Source organism: Carcharodon carcharias, chromosome 21 (genome assembly GCF_017639515.1).
Source record: "Carcharodon carcharias isolate sCarCar2 chromosome 21, sCarCar2.pri, whole genome shotgun sequence".
In the NCBI taxonomy this organism is placed as follows: Eukaryota; Metazoa; Chordata; class Chondrichthyes; order Lamniformes; family Lamnidae; genus Carcharodon; species Carcharodon carcharias.
The window spans coordinates 28,287,005-28,314,499 of NC_054487.1; the positions used below are offsets into that span (position 1 = coordinate 28,287,005).

The 27,495-nt window shown below is 44.2% G+C and overlaps 1 protein-coding gene across 1 annotated transcript in view; it reads left to right on the forward strand.

Moving 5' to 3' along the window:
* cacna2d4a (calcium channel, voltage-dependent, alpha 2/delta subunit 4a) overlaps positions 1 to 27,495 on the forward strand; it is a 709,103-nt gene that overhangs the window by 145,771 nt on the left and 535,837 nt on the right. The window contains exons 10-11 of the mRNA XM_041215640.1: positions 11,679 to 11,739; positions 17,912 to 18,062. Of these exons, the coding sequence (XP_041071574.1) occupies positions 11,679 to 11,739; positions 17,912 to 18,062 (212 nt within the window). The remainder of the gene's footprint in view (positions 1 to 11,678; positions 11,740 to 17,911; positions 18,063 to 27,495) is intronic.

Consider the following 27,495-nt stretch of genomic DNA (forward strand, 5'->3'; position numbering starts at 1 on the left):
GCTGTAGGAGTCGGTAGGCTTGTAATGAATATTGGTGGATAGTCCATCACCAGAAATTGAGACAGAGAGGTCAAGGAATGGAAGTGTTGGAGAAGGACCTTGTGAAGGTGGTAGAGGGGTGGAAATTGGAAGCGAAATTGATAAATTTTTCCAGGTCCAGATAAGACATGAAACGGCACGGAAACAATTGTCGATGTACTGGAAACAGAGTTGTGGGAGGGGGCCTGAGTAGGACTGAAACAAGGAATGTTCCACATACCCCATAAAGAGCAAGGCATAACTGGGGCCCATGCAGGCACCCTTAGTCACACCTTCTATTTGGAGGAAGTGAGACAAGTTTAAGGTGAAATTGTTCAGTGGGAGAACAAGTTCAGCCCAACGGAGGAGAGTGGTGGTGGATGGGGATTGTTCGGGCATCTGTTCAAGGAAGAAGCGGAGAGCCCTCAGAGCAACCTGGTGGGGGATGGAGGTGTAGAGGGTTTGGACGTTCATAGTGAAGAGGAGACATTTAGGGCCAGGGAACTGGAAATTGTTGATATGACGTAGGGCAAAAGAGGAATCGCGGATGTAGGTGAGAAGAGACTGGACAAGGGGAGAGAGAATGGAATTAAGAAATTAGTTCAGTGGGGCAAGAGAAGGCTGATAGGACGGTCTACTGGGACAGTTCTGTTTGTAGATTTTGGGAAGGAGGTCGAAGTGGACTGTCCGGGGTTGGGAGACTATGAGGTTGGAAGGGAAGATCTCCAGAGGAGATGGGGTCAGTGACAGTCCTGGAGGCAATGGCTTGATGTTCAGTGGTGGGGTCATGGTCCAGGGGGAGGTAGGAAGAAGTATCTGAGAGTTGGTGCTCAGTTTCTGCTAGGTGGAGGTCAGTATGCCAGACAACAACTGCACCACCCTTGTCGGCAGGTTTGATAACAAATTCAGGGTTGGACCTAAGAGAATGAAATGCAGGTTAGGGTGGGTGAGAGGAGCAGAGAAATTGAGATGGCTGATGAAGGGTTCTTTGCTGACCATATGCTTGCTTCAGAAACTGCAGAAGTTGTTGCCACACATGACGCACTCTTAGGCTTTCGGCTTGGAATAGAAGATGACTGAGATCATCCACCAAGGCTAACAGCCTTGGTGGCCACGCAGTGTAAGACAAACAGCTAGAAGAGGTGAGGGGAGCGGAGGAGGAAGAGAAAAAGAGGAAGTGGGACGGAGGCGGCAACAAATCATCTCCTTTCTGCCTGGGTTGAATGATGGGTTACTTTGAATGAGATATCCAATAACCTCAAACACTCTCAGACTTCTTTTCTTCCCTTTATCATAAATCATCGTAAACTTGATCACAATGCAAAAGTAAACATTCCAAACAAATGTCTCAATAAAATCATGCCATCTTACATACAAATGGAAAGTCATCACTCTTGCCTTTCGTAGTGTTCCTATGCAATGCTATCCCAGTGGCTGCAGCATAGCTATTGACAGGCAGCTGAATTTCAGTGAAGGAAACTGCTGTTAGCCTTGGTGGATGACCTTGAGTAGCTTTGGCCCAGGAGACTTTGTTTCACACCGCTCTGCCTTGACATGGACAGCAACAACCTGGGTTGGCTGAATGACAGGCAACAGAAAAAGCACTGGGGAGTGACAGAGCTGGTAGCACATATGCTGTCATCCTGAGAGCTTTGTACTCCGGGGAAACTTTGCTACTCCTGCAGGGCAACACCTCAACAATCCTATTAATCTGTTGGAGGACAGATTGCTGGACTGCTGTGACATCTGTACGCTCCTTTGATTATTGGAGGTGAGTAACTCACTTTCTAACTCACCAAATCCTGTCCACCACCTACAAGGCACAAGTGAGGAGAGTGTTGGAATACTCTCTCCACTTTCCTGGATGAGTGCAGCTCCAACATTCAAGAACCTTGACAACATCTAGGACAAAACAGCTTACTGGATTGGCACTACATCCACAAACATTTGCTTCCTCCACCACCGATGCACAGTGGCATCTACAAGATGCACTGCAGGAACTCACCAAGCCTCCTTCAAAATGGCACCTTCCAAAATCATGACTGCTACATCTAGAAGGACAAGGGCAACAGACACATGGGAAGACCGTCACCTGGAACTTCCCCTCCAAGCCACTCACCAACCTGACTCGGAAATATATTGTCGTTCCTTCACTGTTGCTGGGTCAAAATCTTGGAACTCGCTCCCAAACAGCACTGTGGGTGCTCCTACATTGACTGCAGCAGTTCAAGAAGGCAGCTCACCACCACCTTCTCAAGGATAATTAGGGATGGGTAATAAATGTTGGCCTAGCCAGTGATGCCCACATCCATGAATGAATAAAATATTTGCAAACATTTTGGCAGCAGTCTGAGCATGCATAAGTGCAGTGTGAGGTTGCATAAGTGCAGTGTGAGGTTGTATGGCATCAAGCTAACCCTGCTTGACTCTACTCTGAGCTTGCACTGCAGCACTAAGACTGGTAATGGAAGCTGCTTGCTGCCACGAAAGCTGAGATATCAGACGCTGCATCATGGTTAGGTGCACAATTGTGTTAATGGAGATGGCCACCACTTATCTTATGGAAAAAATGGATTCAATCCAGATTGATCCCAGACAATGTTCCTTAACATTGACAGGCTTTCCAGCAGGCTTCTCAATGAAACACACATGACATTGTGCATACCCATTAGCCTTTTGTTTCCTGCTCAATGAAGTCCTCATCTGAGTCCTCTGCAATAGAACTTGTGTGTACCCTTGCCTTCTGGCCTGTGTCCTGCGTCTTCTCCTTACCATGGTTACAGACCACTCATTCCAACTGTCTCACCATGTTCAGACCACCCCCACCCCCACCCCCACCCCCACCCCACTTTCTATGCCATCCTCTAAATTATGCACAGTGTCAGTATCTGAGCTCTGGCTGCCAGTGTGAAATTGCAATGATGTGTCATCATCATCATTGCCTTCTTCCTGTTCCTCCACTGCCTGGCCATGTTGAACTTCTTGGGAATCTGAAAGGGAAAAGGTACAAGGGTAAGGTTGTTGTGGGATGGAGGGAAGAGGAAAAGTAAGAGGTGCATGCTTACACTATCGGTAGATTTTAAGTCAGAAGAGATCGTGAGATGAGGAGGGTATGAGGGTCTAAGGATATTATAGAGTCATAGAGGTCTACAGGACAGAAAAAGGCCCTTTGGCCCATCGAGTCTGCGCCAGTCAAACAAGTACCTAACTATTCCAATCCCATTTTCCAGCGCTAGGCCCATAGCCTTGTATGCCATGACATCGCAAGTACACATCCAAATACTTCTTAAATGTTATGAGGGTTTCTGCCTCTACTACCTTTGCAGGCAGTGAGTTCCAGATTCCCACCACCCTCTGGGTGAAAAAATTCTTCCTCACATCCCCTCTAAACCTCCTGCTCCTTACCTTAAATCTATGCCCCCTGGTTATTGATCCCTCCATCAAGGGGAAAAATTCTTTCCTGTCTACCCTATCTATTCCCCACATAATTTTATACACCTCAATCATGTCTCCCCTCAATCTCCTCTATTCCAAGGAAAATAACCCCAGTCTATCCAATCTCTCCTCATAACTAAAACTCTCCAGCCCAGGCAATATCCTGGTAAATCTCCTCTGCACTCTCTCTAATGCAATCACATCCTTCCTATAATACGGATTCCAGAACTGCATGCAATACTCGAGTTGTGGCCTAACCAGTGTTTTATACAGTTCCAGCATAACCTCCCTGCTCTTATATTCTGTGTCTTGGCTAATAAAGGCAAGTATCTCATATGCCTTCTTAACCGCCTTATCTACCTGTCCCGCTATCTTAAGGGACTGGTGGACATGCACACCAAGGTCCCTCTGATCCTCTGTACTTCCCAGGGTCCTACCATTCACCATGTATCCCTATGCCTTGTTTGTCCTGCCCAAGTGCATCATCTCACACTTATCCAGATTAAATTCCATTTGCCACTGATCAGCTCATCTGACCAGCCCATCTGTATCCTCCTGTAATCTAAGGCTATCCTCCTCACTATTTACCACCCCACCAATTTTGTCACCTTCAATTGATTCAGCCCCTGCTGTTGACCACAGGTTCAGCAATTTCCATTCCAAAATAGTCAACACTGTCTCCTCCATGGGAGTGAGAACATGCAGGTGCTCATACCCCATCAGTTAAGTGCAATCTTGTCCTGAAGGGAAGATTTAGTGCAGTTCATTGCAGTGAGAACATGGTGGCCGGATCCACTTAATTGCCTTGCATTAGTCTCTCAGTGGCAGCAAAACTTCCCCTGATTAAGTCAGACAGCAGAAGCCAATGATGGGATGTCAATTAGGCTCATTAATGAGCTAATTGACACCCAACTTCCCTGAGCCCACTGCAATTCAGTGGTGACTCAGGAATTAAATGTGAACTGCACAGCTTTCCTGTGCCCTCAGCCAGGAAGGAGTCAGACATTAACAGAGGCTATGTGAAGATCTATGGAGTGTCCTCACTGCATGTCATCATCATCCTTGAGCGACTGTTAGGGCCTCCGCTGCATCTCCATGACAGAAGCCTTATCACAGAGGGTATATGTGCTGCCATCAGCTAGACTGGATTCAAATGTTCACAGATGCAACGTGAGGATTATTGGTGTTCCCTCAATGCATGTTGTCATCATCCTCCTTGAATCTAGCAGCTGTGAAGACCTCCTGAGCACACCTGCCTTGTCTAGCCAGTGCAATGGACTCATCACCAGCATCCTCGCCTTCGAGGACCTACTTATCCACATCCCTGCCGACGTCCTCCTCATTGGAGTGGATGTCCAGCTCCTCCATCTTCTCCTCAGCCAGCTCCTCTCCCCATTGCAGCGCCAGGTTGTGAAGGGCGCAGCAGGTGATGATGATACCTGACAGCCTCTGATGACTGTATTGCAGCGCTCCACGAGACCTCATTTTCAACATTTTGTTGGTTTACTCCACCAAGCTGCGAGTTGCAGCTTGAGCCTCATTGTACCTTCTTTCTGCTGCAGTCTGAAGCCATCGCACGGGTATCATCAGCCACATCCTCTGCGGGTAGCCCTTGTCCCCGAGGAACCAACTCTGCAGCCTCTCTGGAACTGGAAGACGTCAGGGATCTGAGACCTACTGAGAATGTAGGAGTCATGGACACTCCCTGGGAAATGTGCGCAGTCCTGTAGCATGCAACTGTGGTGGCCGCACACCAGCTGAACATTCAGTGAGTGGAAGCCTTTGCAGTTGACATAGTTGGACAGCTTGCTGCCATGGAGATCTGTACGTCATGTGAGTGCAGTCGATGGCATCCTGCATCTGTAGGAAACCTGAGATCTGGGCAAATCTCAGAACTGTTGCACCCTGGCTTTCCTGGCCCTGGGCAAAATGCACAAAGTTGTGTGCCTTCGCGAAGATGGCATCTGTGACCTCATGGGTGCATTTGTAGGCAGAGTCTTGAGATATCCCATAGAGGTCACCTGTGGAGCCCTGAAAGGAGCTACTGGTGTAAAATTGAGCACTGTGGTCACTTTCACAGCCACTGGCAGTGGATGCTCCCCATGTCCCTGTGGCGCCAAATCCTGCAGCAGGTGGCAGATGTAATCGACCATTTCCCTAGGCATGCGACACTGATTCTTGTTCATTTGGAGGAATGAAGAGCGGCGTCTAAAGGCCCTGGATCTAGCTAGGTGCTGACCAGCGATGGCTCGCCATGGCTCTTAAGTGGTGTGTGCGAGAACCCCATCTGCCTTCTCTTCCTGAGGGTGCTGCTCCTCCTCCTGCACAGCCAGGTGCCTTCATCGCTCTCTACTCCTTCGTCTCTGTCCCCTGTGAGCCGTAAGGCATACAGCTAGTTAACCATGCTCCTGATGAACTCCTGCAGGATGAAAGAGAGAGACATTTAGGTTAGCTTGGGGCGTTCTAAGAGCCTCTCTTAGTTAAGTCTGAAGGTCCTTAACGCATCCCAGAGAGTGCTGGCCACCACTTGGCTGGTCAGAGCTTAGTGCGCTGCATGGCTGCCCAAAACCCCACCCATCTCCACCCCACTCGCCTGACTGATTGACAGATTTGCCCAGTGGACTGCATGCTGTGCTCTCAGCTCAGGCACTGATATTCTCCTAACCCGCACTGCAAGTCTACACTGTTAGCTTGAACCATGGGGGAGACTGGTCCAAACCTGAATGAAGACATTGCAAGGGGCTGTGAGTGCCTCCACCAGTGACTGCTCCATGGCCAGCTTTTGCAAGGTGATTGTACAATGTGCACAGTCGTCCAATTGTTCTGCAGTTCACTAAAATGTTCATTAGTTTGCAGTCTGTGCCTGAAGGGTGAAAACCCCTGGAGCATTTGCTGACACTTTCAGGCCTCTGCCTTTCTTGACTGGGCAGGCAAGCTAGAGGCTTGACTCCATGCATGTCAATGTAGCTGCACCTGAACTGTCTCTGCTGCAGAGGAATGGTCACTTTAACCTTTCCCTGATGTGTGGCCACTTCTCTCCCGTGCCCCCCGCATGTGCTTATGCACTACCATTAACTGGAGTGCTGCCCTTGCCACCTCCCTACCCCAACTCGCCTGGAGTGCTGCTCTTGCCCTGGCACTGCACTGTCAGTCAGCCAGGAAAAATCAACTAGCCTCTGCCCTTGCATGAATGTGCGGCACCTCAACCTTGAGGTCCAACAGGCGACCCTCATGAGCACTGTGAAACGTTACTGCGCACTCACCTCCAAGTTCCCCTTGAAGTGCAGCTCGCCAGGAGCCCGCCTTACAAATGCTGTTGGTGTACGCCGATGTGCTTGGATGATCCAGCATGGGGGGGATGATTTCAGTGAGCTGGACTCATAACGATATGCAGATGTATTACAATGAAGTTCCTAATGTTCGGTGGTGGCAAACATGGCCTGCCATTGACAGGCAGAGCAGACGATGGCAAACATGTTTCATGACGGTGTGAAACCGATTTTTGGCCTTCCCACCATATTGTCTGCTCACACCCACCATGATACCTGCCGCCAGTCGGCACAGAGAATTCAATGTTCTTCAGAAAATCCATCAAGGTCAGTTTGGAATAGTGAAATGCAGAGCAAGAGCCCAAAAGTCAGTCTGGTGGCCAGGCATCAGTCACTCCATTGAACAGTTAATCACAAACTGCCTTACATGTGCAGTGATTAGACAGCAGCAGAGTGAACCACTTGTATCATTTACTTTTCCTTTGTGACAGTGCCTGGGAATCGATTTATTTGACTTTAATAGCAAAGTTTTCATCATTGTCATTTATTACTACTCCAGAGGGTTTGAAGTGAGTAGACTACGTAACACCAAGGTGGAGGCAGACATTACATCACGAAGAAGAATCTTTGCAACACATGATATGCAAGATGTTGTGGTGCCAGACAACGGTCCTCAGTTTGTTAACGAGCTGTTCTACAAATGTGCGCAGGAGTATGGTTTCATGCATGTGACTACTTCACCTCGATATCTTCAATCAAATGGAGAAGCAGGAAGAGGAGTTTGAACAGTCAAGGAACACAACTCCCAGCTCTACAACAAATATTACAAACCAACATTACCTCAGATGATCATGAGAAAGTTAGGAAGGGTGAAGAGCAACAAAGTGATAGTCAAGCTTGTAATTTCAATTTAAGGCACAGAGCATGAGACTTGAAAGTGCTGCAGCCCAGGGAGAGATGTGGATATAAGAATAACAGAAATAAGGCATTGTAATATTGTAATAGAAAGAGCTCCACAGCCGAGATCTTATAGAATTGAATCAGACCAGGGAAATATCAGAGAAATCAAAGAGCCTTGATGTCATTGGGAAAGAAGCCATTGGAACCTTGGACATGCTATGTAGTTCCAGATGGAGACAAGGAACCAGAAACAAGTAGAAACTCTACAACCACCCAAGTGGAAAACACTCCTATTGACAACGAGGGGATGCAATTCATCTTTAACCTTGAAACAAAATCAGGACCAGATCAGGGAGATTGGGCAAGGCACCAGAGACTAACACTGTGAAGTCTGAGACTTTGGGGGGTAGATGAAGAGTTATGTATGTAGTTGGGATAAAGACTTTTTGAGGGAGATGTGGTGTAAAGGGTTAACATTAGGAACACCTGATACTGATGTAACTGTGATGCAATGTCACATGACTAAGAGACTGAGTTCTGGTGGGAAGCAGAAGTACAGCCTCATGCAGAGTATTGAGATGTGTATAGATCTATAAATGAACTAGATTTTTTTTTACAAATAGCAGTCTATGGTAGTATCCTTAGGGTAACAGGCAAACCCTAAAGAAACAAAAACAGAATTACCTGGAAAAACTCAGCAGGTCTGGCAGCATCGGCGGAGAAGAAAAGAGTTGACGTTTCGAGTCCTCATGACCCTTCGACAGAACTTGAGTTCGAGTCCAGGAAAGAGCTGAAATATAAGCTGGTTTAAGGTGTGTGTGTGGGGGGCGGAGAGATAGAGAGACAGAGAGGTGGAGGGGGTTGGTGTGGTTGTAGCGACAAACAAGCAGTGATAGAAGCAGATCATCAAAAGATGTCAACAACAATAGTACAATAGAACACATAGGTGTTAAAGTTAAAGTTGGTGATATTATCTAAACGAATGTGCTAATTAAGAATGGATGGTAGGGCACTCAAGGTATAGCTCTAGTGGGTTTTTTTTTATATAATGGAAATAGGTGGGAAAAGGAAAATCTTTATAATTTATTGGGAAAAAAAAGAAGGGGGAAACAGAAAGGGGGTGGGGATGGGGGAGGGGACTCACGACCTAAAGTTGTTGAATTCAATATTCAGTCCGGAAGGCTGTAAAGTCCCTAGTCGGAAGATGAGGTGTTGTTCCTCCAGTTTGCGTTGGGCTTCACTGGAACAATGCAGCAAGCCAAGGACAGACATGTGGGCAAGAGAGCAGGGTGGAGTGTTAAAATGGCAAGCGACAGGGAGGTTTGGGTCATTCTTGCGGACAGACCGCAGGTGTTCTGCAAAGCGGTCGCCCAGTTTACGTTTGGTCTCTCCAATGTAGAGGAGACCACATTGGGAGCAACGAATGCAGTAGACTAAGTTGGGGGAAATGCAAGTGAAATGCTGCTTCACTTGAAAGGAGTGTTTGGGTCCTTGGACGCAAGAATGACCCAAACCTCCCTGTCGCTTGCCATTTTAACACTCCACCCTGCTCTCTTGCCCACATGTCTGTCCTTGGCTTGCTGCATTGTTCCAGTGAAGCCCAACGCAAACTGGAGGAACAACACCTCATCTTCCGACTAGGGACTTTACAGCCTTCCGGACTGAATATTGAATTCAACAACTTTAGGTCGTGAGTCCCCTCCCCCATCCCCACCCCCTTTCTGTTTCCCCCTTCTTTTTTTTCCCAATAAATTATAAAGATTTTCCTTTTCCCACCTATTTCCATTATATAAAAAAAAAACCCACTAGAGCTATACCTTGAGTGCCCTACCATCCATTCTTAATTAGCACATTCGTTTAGATAATATCACCAACTTTAACTTTAACACCTATGTGTTCTATTGTACTATTGTTGTTGACATCTTTTGATGATCTGCTTCTATCACTGCTTGTTTGTCGCTACAACCACACCAACCCCCTCCACCTCTCTGTCTCTCTATCTCTCCGCCCCCCACACACACACCTTAAACCAGCTTATATTTCAGCTCTTTCCTGGACTCGAACTCAAGTTCTGTCGAAGGGTCATGAGGACTCGAAACGTCAACTCTTTTCTTCTCCGCCGATGCTGCCAGACCTGCTGAGTTTTTCCAGGTAATTCTGTTTTTGTTTTGGATTTCCAGCATCCGCAGTTTTTTTGTTTTTAAACCCTAAAGAAACACCATCTAGACCTCAACCCAAGGCGAAACACCCAGCATTGAGAAGAGGAGGGCCACTAAAAACCACTTTGCCTCCAACCCACCTACCCACTACTTCAGCAACCCCCACCCCATGATCCCGCTCTGCCTTCACTCACCCTTGGCCTGGGGCCCCTTGTCAAATCTGGGCCTCGGGTGCATTTCCAACAGCTGCCACTGCTCCCAGTGGCCCTGACAGCAATGAGGACCTGCCAGTCTATGATTGGCCAGCAGCTCTTGGCAGATAGAACTTCCAGCTCTTAGGCCCTGAACCCCGGGGAAAGCCTGATGGTGGCCACTTAAGCCCCTGTCTGTCAGGCCTTCCCCTTAGAACTGATGGGACTTCCCCACCGGTTCTCTGTTTGATGGGCGTGACCTCTGTTGGAACATTTAAATCCAGCCTGAAGTGTGCTAGTGAGTGTTGTGAATCTGTCTGGATGATGTAATTGTCATATTTGGTATACATGTTCACAGCAGTGCTAAACCTGTGAAGGTATGATATTAATTAAGATATGAGTCCTGATTGGTAGAGATTGTTATAGGTGAGTGATGGGGGTGTGGTGAATTAAGGAGTGTCTGAGACTAGCAGTGCAGTTCAAGATGCAATCAAGGGTATGGTATTTCAAGATACATTCACTGACCTTGACCACTTCACTCATATAAAGTCATTGAAATTCTTACAGCAGTGCATCCAGGTCCTCAGGACTGGACTCTTGGCATTGACTCCAACAGCTATCTGCTTCCAATATTTAGACGTGCACCTGAAGCAATTCCTGCCCTCCTGCAGTGTAGAATATCTCTCCTGCTTCCCACCTCCAGTGCAGTGTCCAAAAACCTTGGAGCCCACTCTCTCCCATTTTATGCCATTCTTCCTTCTGCTGATCTAGTGAGGCCACTTAATTTTTTCAACACTGCAATAGGTTCAATGGGGTCGTAGGAGTACCACTTGCAACTGCATCCGCTTTCTTTCATGAAGCGCATAGCCTCTTTTCTTGGACTCAAACAATGACATTGATCCATTTCCTAATTTGTGGCAGCAGCACATCGAAATTACTCTCTGAAAAGTTAGATGCCTGTCTTTTTTCCATTTTCAGTTCCAGCCAGTTCAGTTGCTCTGTCATTCGTCTGGCCTGCCCTTTAACTGCATGGAGCTCTGTAAATAAGGAAGGTACATCATAGCTCTACCTTTTTCCCAAATCTTCAATGCTGTTTGTCAAATTAAGACCCTACTGGCAAGACTCACATTACACTCCTGTCCGTATTGTTTAAATTAACTGAGTTCAGAATTTTTGATGGGGTCAGCCTTCTCTGATTTCAGTGAGTACAAATTTCAGTAACGAATACTCTGCCACACTTACAAGCCCATTTGGATTCTGAATGGTCAGCTCAGGTGGGTGCTTATCCCCTGCACTTGCCTCCATCTGGTTGAAAGCTGGCAAAGTAGAATCAAAAGTTCCTGCTATAAGATATTTAAGTGAAGCCCCCAACTGTTTGAGGCAGGGAATACAGGCACTGAAAATGTGTGCACCAACAGGGGAGCTTCATTTAAATATCAATTTGGGGGTGGAGAAGAGAGCAGCCATCGACCCTGCGTGCAGACCTCTGGTAATACTGCTCTTTAACTCTCATTCCAATTTTTCATATATTCTTGTATCTAAATGATATGGCCGAAGTGAGGAGGGAGGGGAGGCCTGAGAACAGTGTGGAAGCAGGGGTGGGGAAAGATATGCTACTTTGTCGTACAGTGTCAAATCATTTAACAACTCTAACTAGCTGCTTGACCAATGGCAGTTAATAACTATGTTCCTGCCCACTTTCTCAGGTATAAAATGGATGCCAGATGGAAATGGGGTCATCTCCTTTGACTGCAGGAACCGAGGCTGGTAAGAAAGGAATTCTTTACTGATTGATTAAATGGCTTTCAAGAGCTAAGCATAATATTGACTTCTCATTCAGATGGCTGGAAATCCAATTTCAATTAAAATTAAAACTTAACAGCTCAATGAGGAGATGCAGCAAGTGTTTTTTTATTCTTTATAGGATGGGGATGTCATGGCAAGGTGAGTATTTATTACCCATTCCTAATTGCCCTTGAGAAAGTGGTGATGAGTTGCCTTCTTGAATCGCTGCAGTCCATGTGGTGTAAGTACACCCACAGTGCTGTTAAGGAAGGAGTTTGAGGATTTTGACCCCATGGCAATTTCCAAGTTACGGTGGTATGCGATTTGGAGGAAAACTTGCAGGTGGTAGTGGTCCCACGTGCCTGCTGTCCTTGTTTTTCTAAATGATAAAGTTGTGGGTTTGGAAGGTGCTGTTGAATGTGCCTTGGTGAGTTGCTGTACAAACTGCTGCCATGGTGCACCAGTGGTGAAAGGAGTGAATGCTTAAGGTGGTGGATGGGATGCCAATCAACCGAGCTGTTTTGTCCTGTATAGTGTTGAGCTTCCTGGGTATTGCTGAAGCTGCACTCATCCAGGCAAGTGGAGAATATTTCATCATACTCCTGACTCATGCCTTGCCCAGATTGGTGGATAGTCTTTGGGGAGTCAGGAGGTGAGTTACTTGCCGCAGAATTCCCAATCTCTGACCTGGCCTTTTAGCCACAGTATTTATATAGTTGGTCCAGTTGAGTTTCTGGTCCATGTTAACAGCCAGGATTTTGATAGTGGGTGATTCAGCGGTACTAATGCCATTGAATGTCAAAGAAAGATGTTTACAATCTTGTTGAAGAGATGGTCATTGCCTGGCCCTTGAGTGGCACAAATGTTACTTGTCACTTTTCAGCCCAAAGCTGAATGTTGTCCAGGTCTGCTCTATGCAGGCACGGATAATTCATTACCTGAAGAGTTGTGAATGGAAATGAATACTGCAATCATTGGCAAACATCCACATCTCTGACCTCATGTTGGAGGGAAAGTCATTGATGAAGCAGCTGAATATGTTTGGGCCTAGGACACTACCATGACTCCTGAAATGGTAACTTGGAGCTGAGATGATTGGCTTCCAACAACCATAACCATCTTCCTTTTGTGGTAGGAAAAAACTCCAGCTGTGAAGATCTTTTCCCCCTGTTTCTATTGGCTTTAATTTTACTAGGGCTTCTTAAAACCATAGTCAGTTAAATGCTGGCTTGATGTGGAAGGTAGTCACTCCCACCTCACCTCTGGAATTCAGCTCTTTTGGCCTTGTTTGGACCAATACTGCAATGAGGTATAATGTGAAAGTTCACTCCTTGACATCACCTGAATTAGCTGAACTATTGCCTGCTGACACATGATTCTAGATTTGCCAATCAGGATTTCAAAAGTGGAGGAGTTTCATTGTGTAAATGTTTCCTTCCTCTTTACCTTACACAATGTATGGGAAATGCTGGTATTGGAAGTGTTTGCTTCAAATAGGCATCTACTAAATTTTAATATATGCTGGGTGAGTACACCTTGAATGCTATTTCTAAATTTGAATTGTGCAGTAATCATGGGCATGTGAAATGGAAAACATTAATTTGCTTGGTCATGGTAAATACTCAGTAGATCTTGGAAAGGATACAGTGATTCTGTTTAATTAATTTCGTGAACATTTTTCTTTTCTCATGCATTCCCATATCTGCAGTTTTGGATGAAGAAACTCATGTAGATCAAGCTGCACAAGAGATGCTATATGATCACTTCTGGTATCCCACATACCACATCTACAGACAGGGGTGAAGACACCTCACTTTGAGGATGATTCATATGTCTTAGTTTTCTTTGGGGATAGGAGCTGATGTCAGCATATCCAATGGCACCATTATGATATATGAATGTCTGGTTAACAGTAATGTTAGATGCTTCCTAGGAGGTCCATTGTTAAGAATTCAGATCTGCCAAAGAGACATTCTCAGGTTTAATGATATTAGTAGTTCCTTTAAGTTGTCTGAATATCTTACTTTAATGGGAGTTGACTCACACACCCTTAAATCTACTTGAATGATCATCTAATTCAGGGATGTGACAATTGCATCCCCAGTGATCTAGATTGGATCCTCCTCCATCTCTTAAGCTCTTGCCTTATTTTCTTATATTCGCTTTTATCTATCGCATTTCTTTCATGCCTATAGGCCACACATGCTCTTTTCTTCAATTTTAGTTTGATTCTAACCTCTTTATCCAAAGTAACCTGCCTCCATCTTTGCTAGCTAACTATTTATTTTATACTTTTCTAATCTCTAGTAAAAACATTCCATTGTTGATTTGTGGTTCTTTGTGTCAATTTTTCTTTCCACTTCACTTCGGATAGCTCATTTCAGGTATTTTAATATTTGTCCTTAGATGCTCATTGTCTGATATATTTCATTATTCATGCTCATTGTCTGATATATTTCATTATTCATAACCATATCTAGCAATGCCTTACTCCCCACTGGCCACAGGGCAAAATAGAAAAGTCCAGTTTCATCCAGCAAAACTTCCTCAGTCCATACATTAATAATGGGTTTGTCACTGTGTACTTTCTCAATACACGTTTTAATGTCTAATTTTCCAGTGGCACAGGAATCCCATTTGATGGTTCAAAGCTTTCCATGCCAAGTATTTTTCAAGTTCATCAGTTTTAGCTTTTTTTCAGATAGCTGTTAAATGCAATTTTCTGAACTCTTTTGTGAGTAAACCATCAGGGCAACTCTTCATCAAAATTGACCATCTTAATTTCATGCTTCTGTTTCCCACCTTAGTTATTATTATTTTCACAGTCCTTCAAGGCAAATACTTTTCAGAATTCAGAGTGGGTGATCCATCACGGCCTCCTCCCGAGGTCCCCAGCATCACAGATGCCAGTCTTCAGCCAATTCGATTCACTCCATGTGATATCAAGAAACTGCTGAAGGCACTGGATACTGCAAAGGCTATGGGCCCTGACACTTTTCCAACAATAGTACTGAAAATTTGTGCTCTAGAACTAGCTGCGCCTCTACCCAATCTGTTCTAGTACAGCTACAATATTGGTAATAACCCAACAATGTGTAAAATTGCCCAGGTATGTCCTGTCCATAAAGAGCAGGACAAATCCAACTCTGCCAATTACCACCTTATCAGTCTACCCTCGAATATCAGCAAAGTGATGGAAAGTGTCGTCGATAGTGTGATCATGCAAGGCTTACAGCAATAACCTGCTCACTAACACTCAGTTTGGGTTCTGACAGGGCCATTCATGACAGCCTTGGTCCAAACATGGATAAAAGAGCTGATTTCCAGAGGTGAGGCGAGAGTGACTGTCCTTGATATCAAGGCAGCATTGACCAAGTGTGGTATCCAGGAGCCCTAGCAGAACTGGAGTCAATCTCCATTGGTTGGAGTCATACCTAGCACAAAGGAAGATGGTTTCACCAAAAGGCAAGAAGACTGCAGCCCTCGAGTGCCTTGTGAATGCCTTGGAGGCCCGCTGTGATGTTCTCTACCCCCACTCTGGCCGCAAGAGGGGCAGCTATGTTACCACTCTGGCTTAGTGGCGATGGCAGTGGTGATCAGTGCCAATGCTGCACAGAAGAGGTTGGCCATCCAATACTGATAGAGAATGAATGACCTCATATATGCAGCCAGGGTATGGCAACCATCTCAGCACTCTAAATTCACACACTTAAGCACACGATTCATCTCACTCACTGCCAGCTCAAGGGACATCACCACCCATTCTCACACATATACATTCACATGTCCACCTGGCCTCATCTCTTCTGGAGACTGCAGCCTCAGCCCTCACCATCTTGAGGTCACTAGCACAGATCAACATGTACCCCACACAAACCCTAGGATACCCTCCTTCCCCAGTACAGCCCTCGTTCTGCTGCATCTTCCCTTGCCTGAGGCCGCTTCTCCCCTTTCCCCAAGCAAGCCCTAGCCCTGTGGCCATTGAAAAGCCACCCACATATGGATGATCTGGTAGGTAGAGACCTGCCTGTGAGCCCCCTTAAAAGTGATGTGGTGCTGCCTGTGAAGCCTGGTGCTGATGACTGTGAGTGCTGACTGAAACAAGGTAGGCAAACAAACCTTGAAGTCCTGAGTGAAATGCAGCCCACCAACCGCAATCCTTATATACGCTGTTGTGAAACACGTTGGCGTGTTTTCCCGCTGACGTGGGCTGACGATCCAGCGGGGGGAGGGATGAGTCTGGGTTGGTCTTATAATGATATGCAGATGTATTACAATGAGGTTCTCGATGTCCGATGACGAGAAACATGGCCCGCCATCAATGGGCTGAGCAGATGGTTGCAAACTGGTTTCATGAAGTCGTGAAACCAATTTTTGGCCTTCTCGCTATATTGTCCGCTCAGCCCACTGAACACACCCAACGCCAACGGGCATGGAAAATCGCAGCTCATGCTTCTGTGCGATAAACTTTTGGGTTCTTATTTCCTTCAAACCGTACAAATTATGACATGTCTTTTGTTACACCATCTGGAAATTCAACTTCCTTTTACCCCTTACCCAGGCAAGACTAACCTGGTCAAATTGGTTCCTTGGCACACTGACCACCAATTCCAATGATACGGAGAGAGAAAACCTCAAGTTCAAAGGTGAAAGGTATCATTAAAGCAAGATACATTTTGCATTTAGTGAGAACTGCAATATATGGAATTGCAATAAAACAAGCCTTTAGCAATTGCACATTTTTGGGGAAAAATGTGACTTACACATGGTTGTGTTAAAATCAAAATTGCAATTAAGCGAATTGCAAATCAGTTGATCCAACTGTATGAGGACACAGAAGCAAATGTAATATCCCTATGGATAGAGGACAGGCACTACTTGTAATGGAATCTCTATTCACTGGGATTCTGCACCGTTAAAATGATCAAAATTTCATCAGTAGGGTGGTGGTCACAATCTGCTGCCCTTTCCTGCTGTATCAGATTACAGTTTCGGGGTATGTCTGCAGGCCTTCTCAGGCTATCCTGGGAATTCTGCTCATTTCATCCCACTAAGATCCAGCATTGGCTATGCCAATTCAAAAAAATCTCAAGAATATACACTTGATCCCAGGAGCATTGATTGTTATGAGATTTATGTGCACTTTTCCCTTCAAGGAACTTTTACTAAAAAGTCAGTATTTAGTTCCAGAAGAACCTTTGGCTTTCTCAATGCCTAAGTAAGCTTGATGGGTGCGTACCCATATTGTCTCAAGATTTGAAACGGGATCCATGTCAATGGCTGGAGGAACATACTAACTTCTATGGGACGGAGTGAGGATCCTGGAATTTTGGGACATTAATATTTAAACAAAGGCCTGTGATTTAGTGCTTCATCACAGAAAATTTATGATTCTATTTTTTAAAAACAATGAAAATCTGCTGAAAAGATTTAATGATTTACAGTGATTCTTTTACATAAAACTCCTTAATTAGCACATATTTATGGCGTAGTGCCTTTAATATGTTTGGAATTTCATAAAATAAAAAGGCCACACTGTTATTAATGTAATGAAATTAGGGTTTAAGAAGTCTTGAACTGTGTTTTTTGAAACTTCGTCCCATCATCATGTCAGAGTTCTGTGAGTAAGATGCCACATTACAACTAAATGCCTGGGATGATGGATGTCCATGAAAAAAATATAAAATCCAATTATTTTTTATTTTGCATGTTTTATAAATTTATGCTTATTATTGTGAATTATGTCAAAAATGGGGAATTTTTTTTCCAATTTTGCATATTGTGTCACTATCAAACGCTCTCAGGTTAAATGTAATTCAGGCTATCTCCAACTCTGCCATAGTAATATGACTTAAACTTGACCTATACTGCCAGCTCAGAAAAACACTCTGTTTGCACCAATGTGACATTTCTGTTTCCTATACCAGCCATACTTGTAATTGGTACAGAATTATGTGGAGTAGTAGCCAATAGGAATTCGGTTGTGACCATTTAAGTTCATTTCATTTCGGACCTTTATGATTGGTTAAGAGACAAGGCATCCAACCTTTAAATTTGGGCCAGATTTTATTATGATTTGAGAGATGAAAAAGTTTGTGTTGACTCATTACAGCACCAAGTCCTCCTGTGAGTAATTTTTTTGTTCTATGTACAGGTATATTCAGGCTGCAACTTCCCCAAAGGACATTGTCATACTGTTTGACATTAGTGGCAGTATGAAAGGTCTCAGAATGACAATAGCCAAACATACCATCAATACTATCCTGGACACATTGGGTGAAAACGATTTTGTCAATATTATTGCTGTAAGTAAAACAGGCAAGAAAATTTCAATATTTCCTTCACAGTTTGAAATTCTGTCTGCCTCACGTTGTGTTTTCTGAACATGATACTTGTGTATTAAGCATTTAGGTATTTCAGAGTCACAGAGCAATTTATTCTGTCTCATTCCTCCTTTTGATACCATAGCCCTGCAAGTTTATTTCCTTCAAGTGCCTATTCAATTTCCTTTAGAAATCATTGATCATGTCGGTTTCCACCATCCTCTTAGGCAGCGAGTTCCAGGTCATTACCAATCACTTGATGTAGAGTTATTAGAAATGAAGGATCTAGAAAGTTGAATATACTAAGCTCATTTTTCATGCATAAAGCAGCTACTTGCATATTACATATTAAATAAGGTTTCCAGGGCACACAACAAAAGCATTCAATAATACAATTAACATCTTGCAGGTTTCTAGCTTTCTGGCAGCAATCATGATTCATTCATGCAGTGCCAAAACTTGGGGCACCATCTACAGCTTCATGCTGGCTATCATCGTGCGCTCTTGGGCTAATAAAATGGCCCCAAGATAATAATAGAGACAGAGAAATATTTTCTATTTTGACTACTTAAGTTATTCTACTTATGCCAAGTTAATGGAGCCAGGTTTAATTAGCAAGCTAGTGGAAAGAGAAGTGGCCTTGGAGTTACTGAGTTGGGGCAAGGTACAAGTCCTTATCTGTGACTTGGTGGGAGCAGGAAGTTTGATTGGGTTCAAGGTGCACCAGGTTTTGCCTCAAAAGCATTTTGGCATAAATTCATGCAAGTTTCACAGTGTGTTTAAGAAGCATTGTTCTCACAGTGGGAGGCATATCTAAATCATGGAACCATCATCAACAATCCCAAATGCTGTGATCCTTATGAATGTACTCAACTACTTAAAGTGTACAGTTTTTCAGGATCTATTGATTAAGGCAGAAATACTGGTTTAAAGGAAAACTGCTACATTGAGATTGTTTGTAGAAACATTCAGCTAGATCTTGGTATTTATTACATAATTTAAACAAAATCACAGGATGCCTTTAACTAATTCCACATCATGTTTTTGGAGAATATTATGTAGACTAAGATGGTACAGTCAGTCCTCACTAAAAGATATGATTGCTTTCCTGAAAATCGTGACTTGAGGTGAAACAATTTTATGCGCACCATGGGTTCCCATAGAAATCAATGTTAAAGCCAGAGTTTGATTCCTTCGGACATTTCTTGCTGGCAAAAAACAATGCACATGCTGAAATGCTGTACCATACATGTGCAGCACTGTGCATTCCTAGCTAGAATAACTTGTAAAATAAAATAAATCACTGAATATAACAGGAATATTATAAATATTGAAGTTAGATAACACTAAATCACTCAAACAAGCCCTGAGTAGCACAGCTTCTGTGTCTCACCCACATCATTCCTGAAACTCAGCTCAACTTTTTGCTTGCTTTCCTTTCCCACCCTCTCTCTCTCCTTTCCCTCTCTGTCTCTCTCCCGCTCCTTTGCCACAGTTTCTCTCTCTCGCTCTCGTTTCCCACTCTATATCTGTCTCTCTGTCTCCATAGCCTGGACCCCTTCCTAACAGTTTGCAGGGGGTGAGCCCCTGTCCTGTGGGGTGTCACAGAAGAAGCCAGCTGGGGGACTGGGGGATTGATGAAGTAGGGGTAGGGTGCGCAGAAGATGCTGGGGTAGGAGTTGGGGTGGGTGCGCTGTGGAAGAGCCCGGAGGGAGGGGGTGAGGAGGGAGCTGCAGAAAAATCTCCCTTCACCGCCCCCCCCACCCCCCGCCACCCCGGGTTACTCACAGTTCGGCAGCCGGCAGCTTCCCATCCCTGATCTGCACTCCTGCCTCCGGGATCTCGGGCCTCGGCCTCTCCCCACAGTCTGGGCCTCTGGTGACTGTAGTGGTGGCTCCGGAATCAGAACATGATGGTGGCTGTCCCAGAGCTCAATGAGGGGGAGCGGGGCCAGAGGGCAGATGACGTAAAGTTGAAAATGGCAACATAAATAAAAAAAAAAGGTCCTAATGAGTAAATGATGGATCTGCACCTGAAGTGCTGTAATTTGCAAGGCTACAGACCAGGTGCTGGAAAGTGGGGTTGAAATGAGTGGCTAGTTTCTTTTTTTCCCTTTTTTGGCTGGTGCAGACATGATGGGCTGAATGGCCTCTATCGGCACCATAAATTTTCCATGGTTCTAAGAAATGTTAAACGCATTTGAACTGTCAAAGCTGTCAATGGATTTGACACTGCTGGGCTTTAACTTTAAAAAAGGTCTGGAGTTCAAAAAAACTCAATGCCTGATATTTCATTCTGTCTGTTGACATAAACCTGAGGGTTATCATGATTGGATTTCTGCTGTAACAACTGATTTTACAAACTAACATTATAACAGTGAGATGTCTGTGAGTGACCTGTTTGATTGACAGCTCCAAGTGGTTATCGAATAGAAATGTTGTTTTCATAAGAGATTAGTTGAAGGAATTTCCATGTATTGAATGTTTTTTTAATCAATTAGAGTAGCTTCGTTTAAAATAGATCACAGGGAGGTGATAGTGTAGTGGTATTGTCGCTGGACTAGTAATCCAGAGACCCAGGGTAATGCTCTGGGAACCCAGATTCAAATCCTGCCACGGCAGATAGTGGAATTTGAATTGAATAAAAACCTTGAACTAAAAGTCTGATAATGGCTATGAAGCCATTGTCGATTGTTGTTAAAAACCCATCTAGTTCAGTAATGCCTTTTGGGGAAGGAAATCGGCCCACCTTACCTGGCCTGGCTTACATGTGACTCCAGACCCACAGCAATGTGGTTGACTCTTAAAATGCCCTCTGAATAGGAGCAGTTAGGGGTGGGCAATAAATGCTGGCCTAGCCAGCGACGCCAACATCCCATTAATAAAAAATAAATAGACACGTAACTTGGTTTTATATCAACATGGCTCCTGAGGTTTGCCCATTGTGGATACTAGGTGAGTTGACAAGGAGAGGGTAAGGGCAAAGTGTGGTGGGTGGGGGCATGGATTGGCACTAAGTTGGCATAGTATCTTTAAAGAGCCATGGGGGTCGAGGAGGAGGGGAGGTGGGGGAGGGGAGGAGGGTGGTGGCTGGGGGCATAGGGGATATGAGGGGCCATAGGGGTTGGGTAGAGGGTTATGGGTTGGCATGGGGGCATGAGAAGCCATGGGGGTGGTTTGAATGGCATTTGTTGGCATGAGGGGCCAATGGGGGCATGAGGTGGCATAGGTTGGCATGGAAGGGGCACAGGGAGTATGTGGGTGTTAGGGTGAAGGCTGGAGAACTTTTTTTTTGTTCTAATCATCTTCTTCATTGAATTCAACAAAATGCCAGGACACGGAGGCAGGCCTTCACCTAGCCCGCCTCTGCACCCAGCAGCCTCCACACTTGTTCTGGAGTTGGCAGGCCTGATTTCTAATCCAACACCTTGCCCCACACCACTCTGCTCACCCTCCCTCCCACCTCCAACCTCCCACCCCCATCCCCACAAAGACAAAAGTTGGAACTGAGGGCAGCAGTTTTAAAAGGTCAGATTCACAAAGCTGAGAATTATCCTGTCTCTGCACACCCAATCCAGGAGCGAAAATCTGGGACCCCAACTTTATTGTAACATATTTACAGTTATGAGAACATTCTCTTACACTATCTGAGGCTTGTCCAACCCACAGCCCATGGGCCGTAAGGCAGCCTGAGAAGCCCCTCCATGTGATTCTGGAACGATTGTTCAAAAATGGTAAGATAGCTCAGTGCGTTTGAATGTTGTCTATAAGCATCAAATGTGAGAGAAAAACAGGCTGTGATTGGAGGAGCAGCATACGCTAGCAGCTATGAATATTTAAAGATAGAGAGAGACCTTGGAGAGCACGTTCACCGTGCTTTCCCGTGGGTGCTGGTGCCCTGGGACAGCTGCGGCCGTTTTCCCTCCAGCTACGGCTACTTTCCCCGGTTGCCAGTGCTCTGGCCCAGCTGCTTTCCCCCGGTACTTCCCACACCCCACCGGTTCTCCCCTGCATTCCCCGGCTCTCAGCTCTCCCCTCACTGAGCACTGATGTTTGGGCACTGCTAGGCTCCGCTCCAGCTGTCATCATACCTACTCCCACCTGAAGCCCATTTTGTGAGTGATAGCGAGTAAGTGAGAGTGAGGGTGGGTGAGTGAGGGAGTTTGAAGGTGAGTGAATGAGTGTGGGTGGGTGAGGTTGAATGTGTTGGTGTGAGGGTGGGTAAGTGGGTGGCTGTGTATGGGGGTGCACCTGAGAGAGAGGGTGAGCATGCGCAGGAGAGAGGGTGAGCGCGTGTGAGAGAAAGGGTGAGCGTGCAAGAGAGCATTAGCGCATGCATGTGTGACAGAGAGGGTGAGCCTGTGTTTGTGTGAGAGGGGGAATGATGGGGGGGTTAGTGTGTGCGTCTGGCTCACTCCCAGTTGTAGGGTTCTCATTCCCCCTCACCCTCACACACCAATAGGCACTCTCACAGTGGGTGAGGGTGAATGAGTGAGCACCCTGAAACTCAGAGTTAGCTGGACACACACACACTCACCCTTCCACAATTGAATGGTTGTCTTTATTTATTACTCATTTTTTAATTATCAATTTATTGTCGTGATTATTTTTTGCTCAGTAAGTTGTTTCTATTCATACATCAGCTTTTATTTTGAAATTCATGTTTAATGTCTTGCCAAACCTCATCTTTTTGAAATTTGCTCATTGGCCCACCTAGTGTGAGAAAAATAGGAATGTGTCCCCCGGTGAGAAAGGTTTGGACAAGCCTGCATTAGCTTCTTTCCATTCTGCTTTCTCCTAGACTCTCAGATCACATGAATTTATGTCACATCCTTCTATGACACCACAAACTGTTACAATTAACCTTTGATGTGATTTAGTCTAACATACTCTATTATACTACATCTCCCCCAAAGCCTCTTGTTCAGACTTCAACATTCTCTGATGTTCCTAGAAACCCAATGCTTCAGTTTCCTGGTCATACTTTGTGTTTTGAAGTCTCGTAGGAAATATAGCCTCTTTTTGCTCTCTTAGGTAAATGTTGTTTTCCCTTCTCTTTCCATGTTCACTTCTTGTCTTCTATTTTCTCTCTTTCCTCTCTTTTACTAAGATTCTCACCCCTGCTTAAACTGATAAGCATTGAGGTGTCTTCACTAGTCTAACATACCTTGTTCTCCTCTCGTTTGTAGGGAATAAGTCATCTCATTCTGCTGTTGGTCCTCTGAATGCTGTTGAACAGATTTCAAACTAGTAGATGGTTCAGGATCCCCTGCTTCAGAGTCTTTTTTCAGTTCTGATGATGGTGACCTCTCTGGTCTCTGATTTCCACTCTGTTGCTGAATTGCAATCAAAGCTCTTCTGTTTCTTCATACATTGTCCAGATGGAACAAGGCAGAGTAAGATCTAGGATGTGGTGATTTCTCCACTATTTCTCCAAATCTTGATTGATCTCTGATCCAAACCCGTTCTCCCAGTTGAAGATCTGATAATGTTCTCATTCTGTAACAACTATTTCTTCTGTTTACTTTGATAAACTTCCTCTCTTTTTCATACTTTCTCTATGCCTTTGTGTTTGACCTGTGGCAACAATGCATGTGAAATGTTCAGAATCTGTAACTGCATCCTCTTTCCCCCATGAGTAAGTCACAAGGAGCCAATCCATTCTGCAAGGGTAAGGATCTATAACTCAACAGCATTAGTTGAAAATCCTCATTCTTTTTCATTGATGCCTTTACGGTTCTGACACATCTCTTAGCTTCTCCATTAGCCTGAGGAAACCTGAGCTTATGTGAACAAATCCAAATAATTCTGTAAACTCTTGAAACTCTTGTGTTTGCGAATTGTGGACCGTTATCTGATATCACACTATCAGGAATCCCATGGACTGCAAACATTTCTTTCAATGATGTTATCACTGTTTCTGGTGTGTGTGACCATGTAACTGTTTCACTTTAATCCACCTCGAGTAGTAATCTACTACTCAAACATTTTCCCTCTATGCTCAAATAAATCCATTCTTAGGTATTCCCATGGATCTTTAGGAAAAGAAGATGACATTAGTGGTTTTTTTTGATGCCTGTGTGTGATTGTACATGTGATACATCTGGATATCATTTCTTCCAATGACTTTGAGAGACCTGGTCGCCAATCTGAATACCATGCTCTGGCTCTGCACTTGTTAATACCTAAATGACCTTGTTGTAGGCATTGTAAGATTTCAAGTATCAACATTCTTGAGATTACTATTCGACCATCGTATAGCAGGAAATCATTGATCATGGTCAGATGTGCTTGCTGCTCAAAATATGGTCTCAAGATAGGACCATGTGGTATATATATTGGCCATCCTCTAATGCAAAATTCTCTGATCTGATTACATTCCTCATCTGATTTTTGAGCCTTTTTGACTTCATTCAATCTTTATGTAATTGCGGGTAATGTATAAACTGTCATTATAGCAAGCTCCTCGAATTCTTCCACAATTTTATTACCACATTTTTCTGGATTCTCTGTTTCAATGCATGATAATGCCCCTACTGCACTCTGTTGTTTTCCTTGAATATATACCATATGAACATCTAACCTCATCAATTTTAATTTAAACCTTTGGACTCTTCATGGCATCGTTGCAAGCTCTTTCAAATTCAACAGCGTGACTAAAGCATTATGGTCTGTTTCTATTGTAATGTGAAGACCTAAGATGAAGTCAGCAAATTTTTCACATGCCTGTTAATGCTTCCTTTTCAATTACTGTGTATCTCTTCTCTGTATCTGTTAATGACCATGTTGTGTAATAGACTAGTGTGTATTTTCCATCTCTTTTTACCTGAGTAAGTGCTACGCTCAATCCTGTAGAGGGTGACTCCATTGCAATTATTGCAGGTAACTCCAGATCACAGTGTGGGAATATCTCTGATGACATCAACCTCCTTATGTTTTTTTTGCATGATTGCTGATGTGCTTCTTCCTAATACCATTCATTGTCTTGGTGTAACAAATGGCAAAGTGGTTTGTTGAGTTCTGTTAAGTTTTTAAGAAATGTTGCCATTTGATTCACTATTCACATGAGGCTTTGTAACTGTGTGATGCTTGTTGGAGCTGGAAATTCTGTTTATGACTCTGGTCTTTAAATGGATCAACCTGTATTCCTGATGCACTCAATATGTGACCAGGAAACCTGACTGTTGGCAGTATAACTCACACTTGCAGTTAAGTGTCAATCCTGCCTCTTGTAGTCTTCTCAGTTCTGCTTTCACACTCATGTAACGCTCAGCTTGAGTGGACCTATGTATCAACACGCCATCCATGTGGCAAACAACTCCATGTAAGCCCTCTAAAAGATTTGGCATTGTTCTTTGAAAGATCTCTGGTACTGGTGTCATTCCAAAGGGTAACCTGTTTGGACAGAATCTTCCAAATTGTGTTATGGAAGTTGAGAAGCTTGGACCTCTCTTCTAGTGATATTTGCCAGAATATGCACTTGCGTCTAATTTAGAGAATATTTAGCTCTTCCCTAATTTAGCTAAACTATCATCTACTGATACCATTGGATGAACTTCTCTTTTCACAGCTATATTGAGTTGTGTGAGATCAACGCATATTCCTATGGAACTGTTTGGTTTTGAATTGGTACCGCCCCTGAGCACCAACTCATGGGCTCTTTTATGGATGAAATGACTCCTTGTCTTGTTATTAAGCTGACCTCTTTCTTTACCTTTTACCTAATGGGCGTTGAACCTTTCTGGGTCTCTATAAGCCTATTGGTTTTGCACCTGGATGATGCATTGTCAGATAATTTGCAGTCCCGATTTGATGCTGATGAAGAGCCCAGATGGAGGCAGAACTGACCTGGGCTTGGTTTTATATGATACACTGTTTTCAGCTCTCCCAATCCTGTAAATAACTTCAGAAATTCTGTTCTGAAGTTTCCAGGTTGACCTACACCATTCTTTATTTCTTCTATTTTGTGGATTAAATTCAATTCCATCCATGCCTTTCTATTTAAAAGTGAACTCTGACCTTGAATTACATACAGTGCTTCAGTAATTACCTTTTCTTTGTGCTTTACAGTAGCTGTTACCTCTCCTGGAACCTTCAGCTCTGTTCCTCCTGGTCCATGTAGCTTTTTGTTGGATGGCTGAATAACTCTCTTGTTTAACCATGCTTCAGCATCTGAAAGAACTGAAACTGTTGCTCCAGTATCTAATTTAAAGTGTATCCTGTGACCTTTCAGCATGATCTCTGCACTCCAATAGTTTCCATTTACCCTTCTTATGAATCTTCAACTTCATGGAGTCTGTTTCCTTTTAAAACTTTTTCTTTTTGGGTGTTCTGACTGTTTTTTCTACTGCAACATGCTGCCTGAAAATGCTCCATCTTTTTGCACCAATGGCATTATGCAATTTTGGCTGGATGGTTCCTGCACATATGCCTTTCTCTTTGCAGCAGCTAGTCTGGCCTACTGCCATTAATTGCTTTTCATGCTGCAAGTCTCTTCTCTTTTATTATGCCTGATGAATTCAACTGTACATGTTACTTTGGGATTTGGGCAATCTCTCTCCTCTGACTATCGATTGGTTCTGCCTCCTGACCTGAGCTCTTCACCAGTGTCAAGTTGGGACTGCAAATTATCTGACAATGCATCATTCATTAGTCCAACAACTATCCTGTTGTGAATTAGCTCCTTTTTCAGATTACTGTACTCACATTCTTCTGCAAATCAGTACAAAGCATTAATAAATCCGTCAATGCTTTCCCCGTGTCTCTGGGTATGTTTATTGAACTTTGCGTGTTTTACAATTGCATTCTTGCAGAGATTGAAATATGTCTCCAGTGCATCAATGACTTTGGAGTATATGGCCTTACCCTCCTTGATCCCGAGGATAACTAAAATGTCATCCATTGCATCTGACAAGTTGTACATTGTCAGGTATACTGACCTGCTCATAGTCTGCCTTCACTTCGAGATCCGATGCGAGGTGAAATCGAACGAACCTTTTGTATCACTTTAGCCATGCTTCAGCCTGATTTAGGCCTCCAACTTTCTCAAACCCTCTGGTAGAGGTAGAGATTTTTCTAGTGTCATCCTTTTACCACTTGCTACCATATATTATTGTGTTGTTGGGCTGAAATGGTTTCAATAACTCCTGAAGACTATTAGATGCAAATACTGTAGCTTTATTGTAACATATTGACAGTTTTGAGAACACTTTACATTAGCTTCTTTCCATACAGCTTTCTCCTAGACTCTCAGGTTGCATGAATATATGTCACATCCTTCTGTGATTTCATAGACTATTATAGTTAACCCTTTAAGGCATTTAAAAATCTAACATACTGCATTATACTGCACCCACTGGTTGGAAAGTCAGGGATGAGCCTGCCTCTGCTGGACCTGGGAGCCATGACTGGATTTT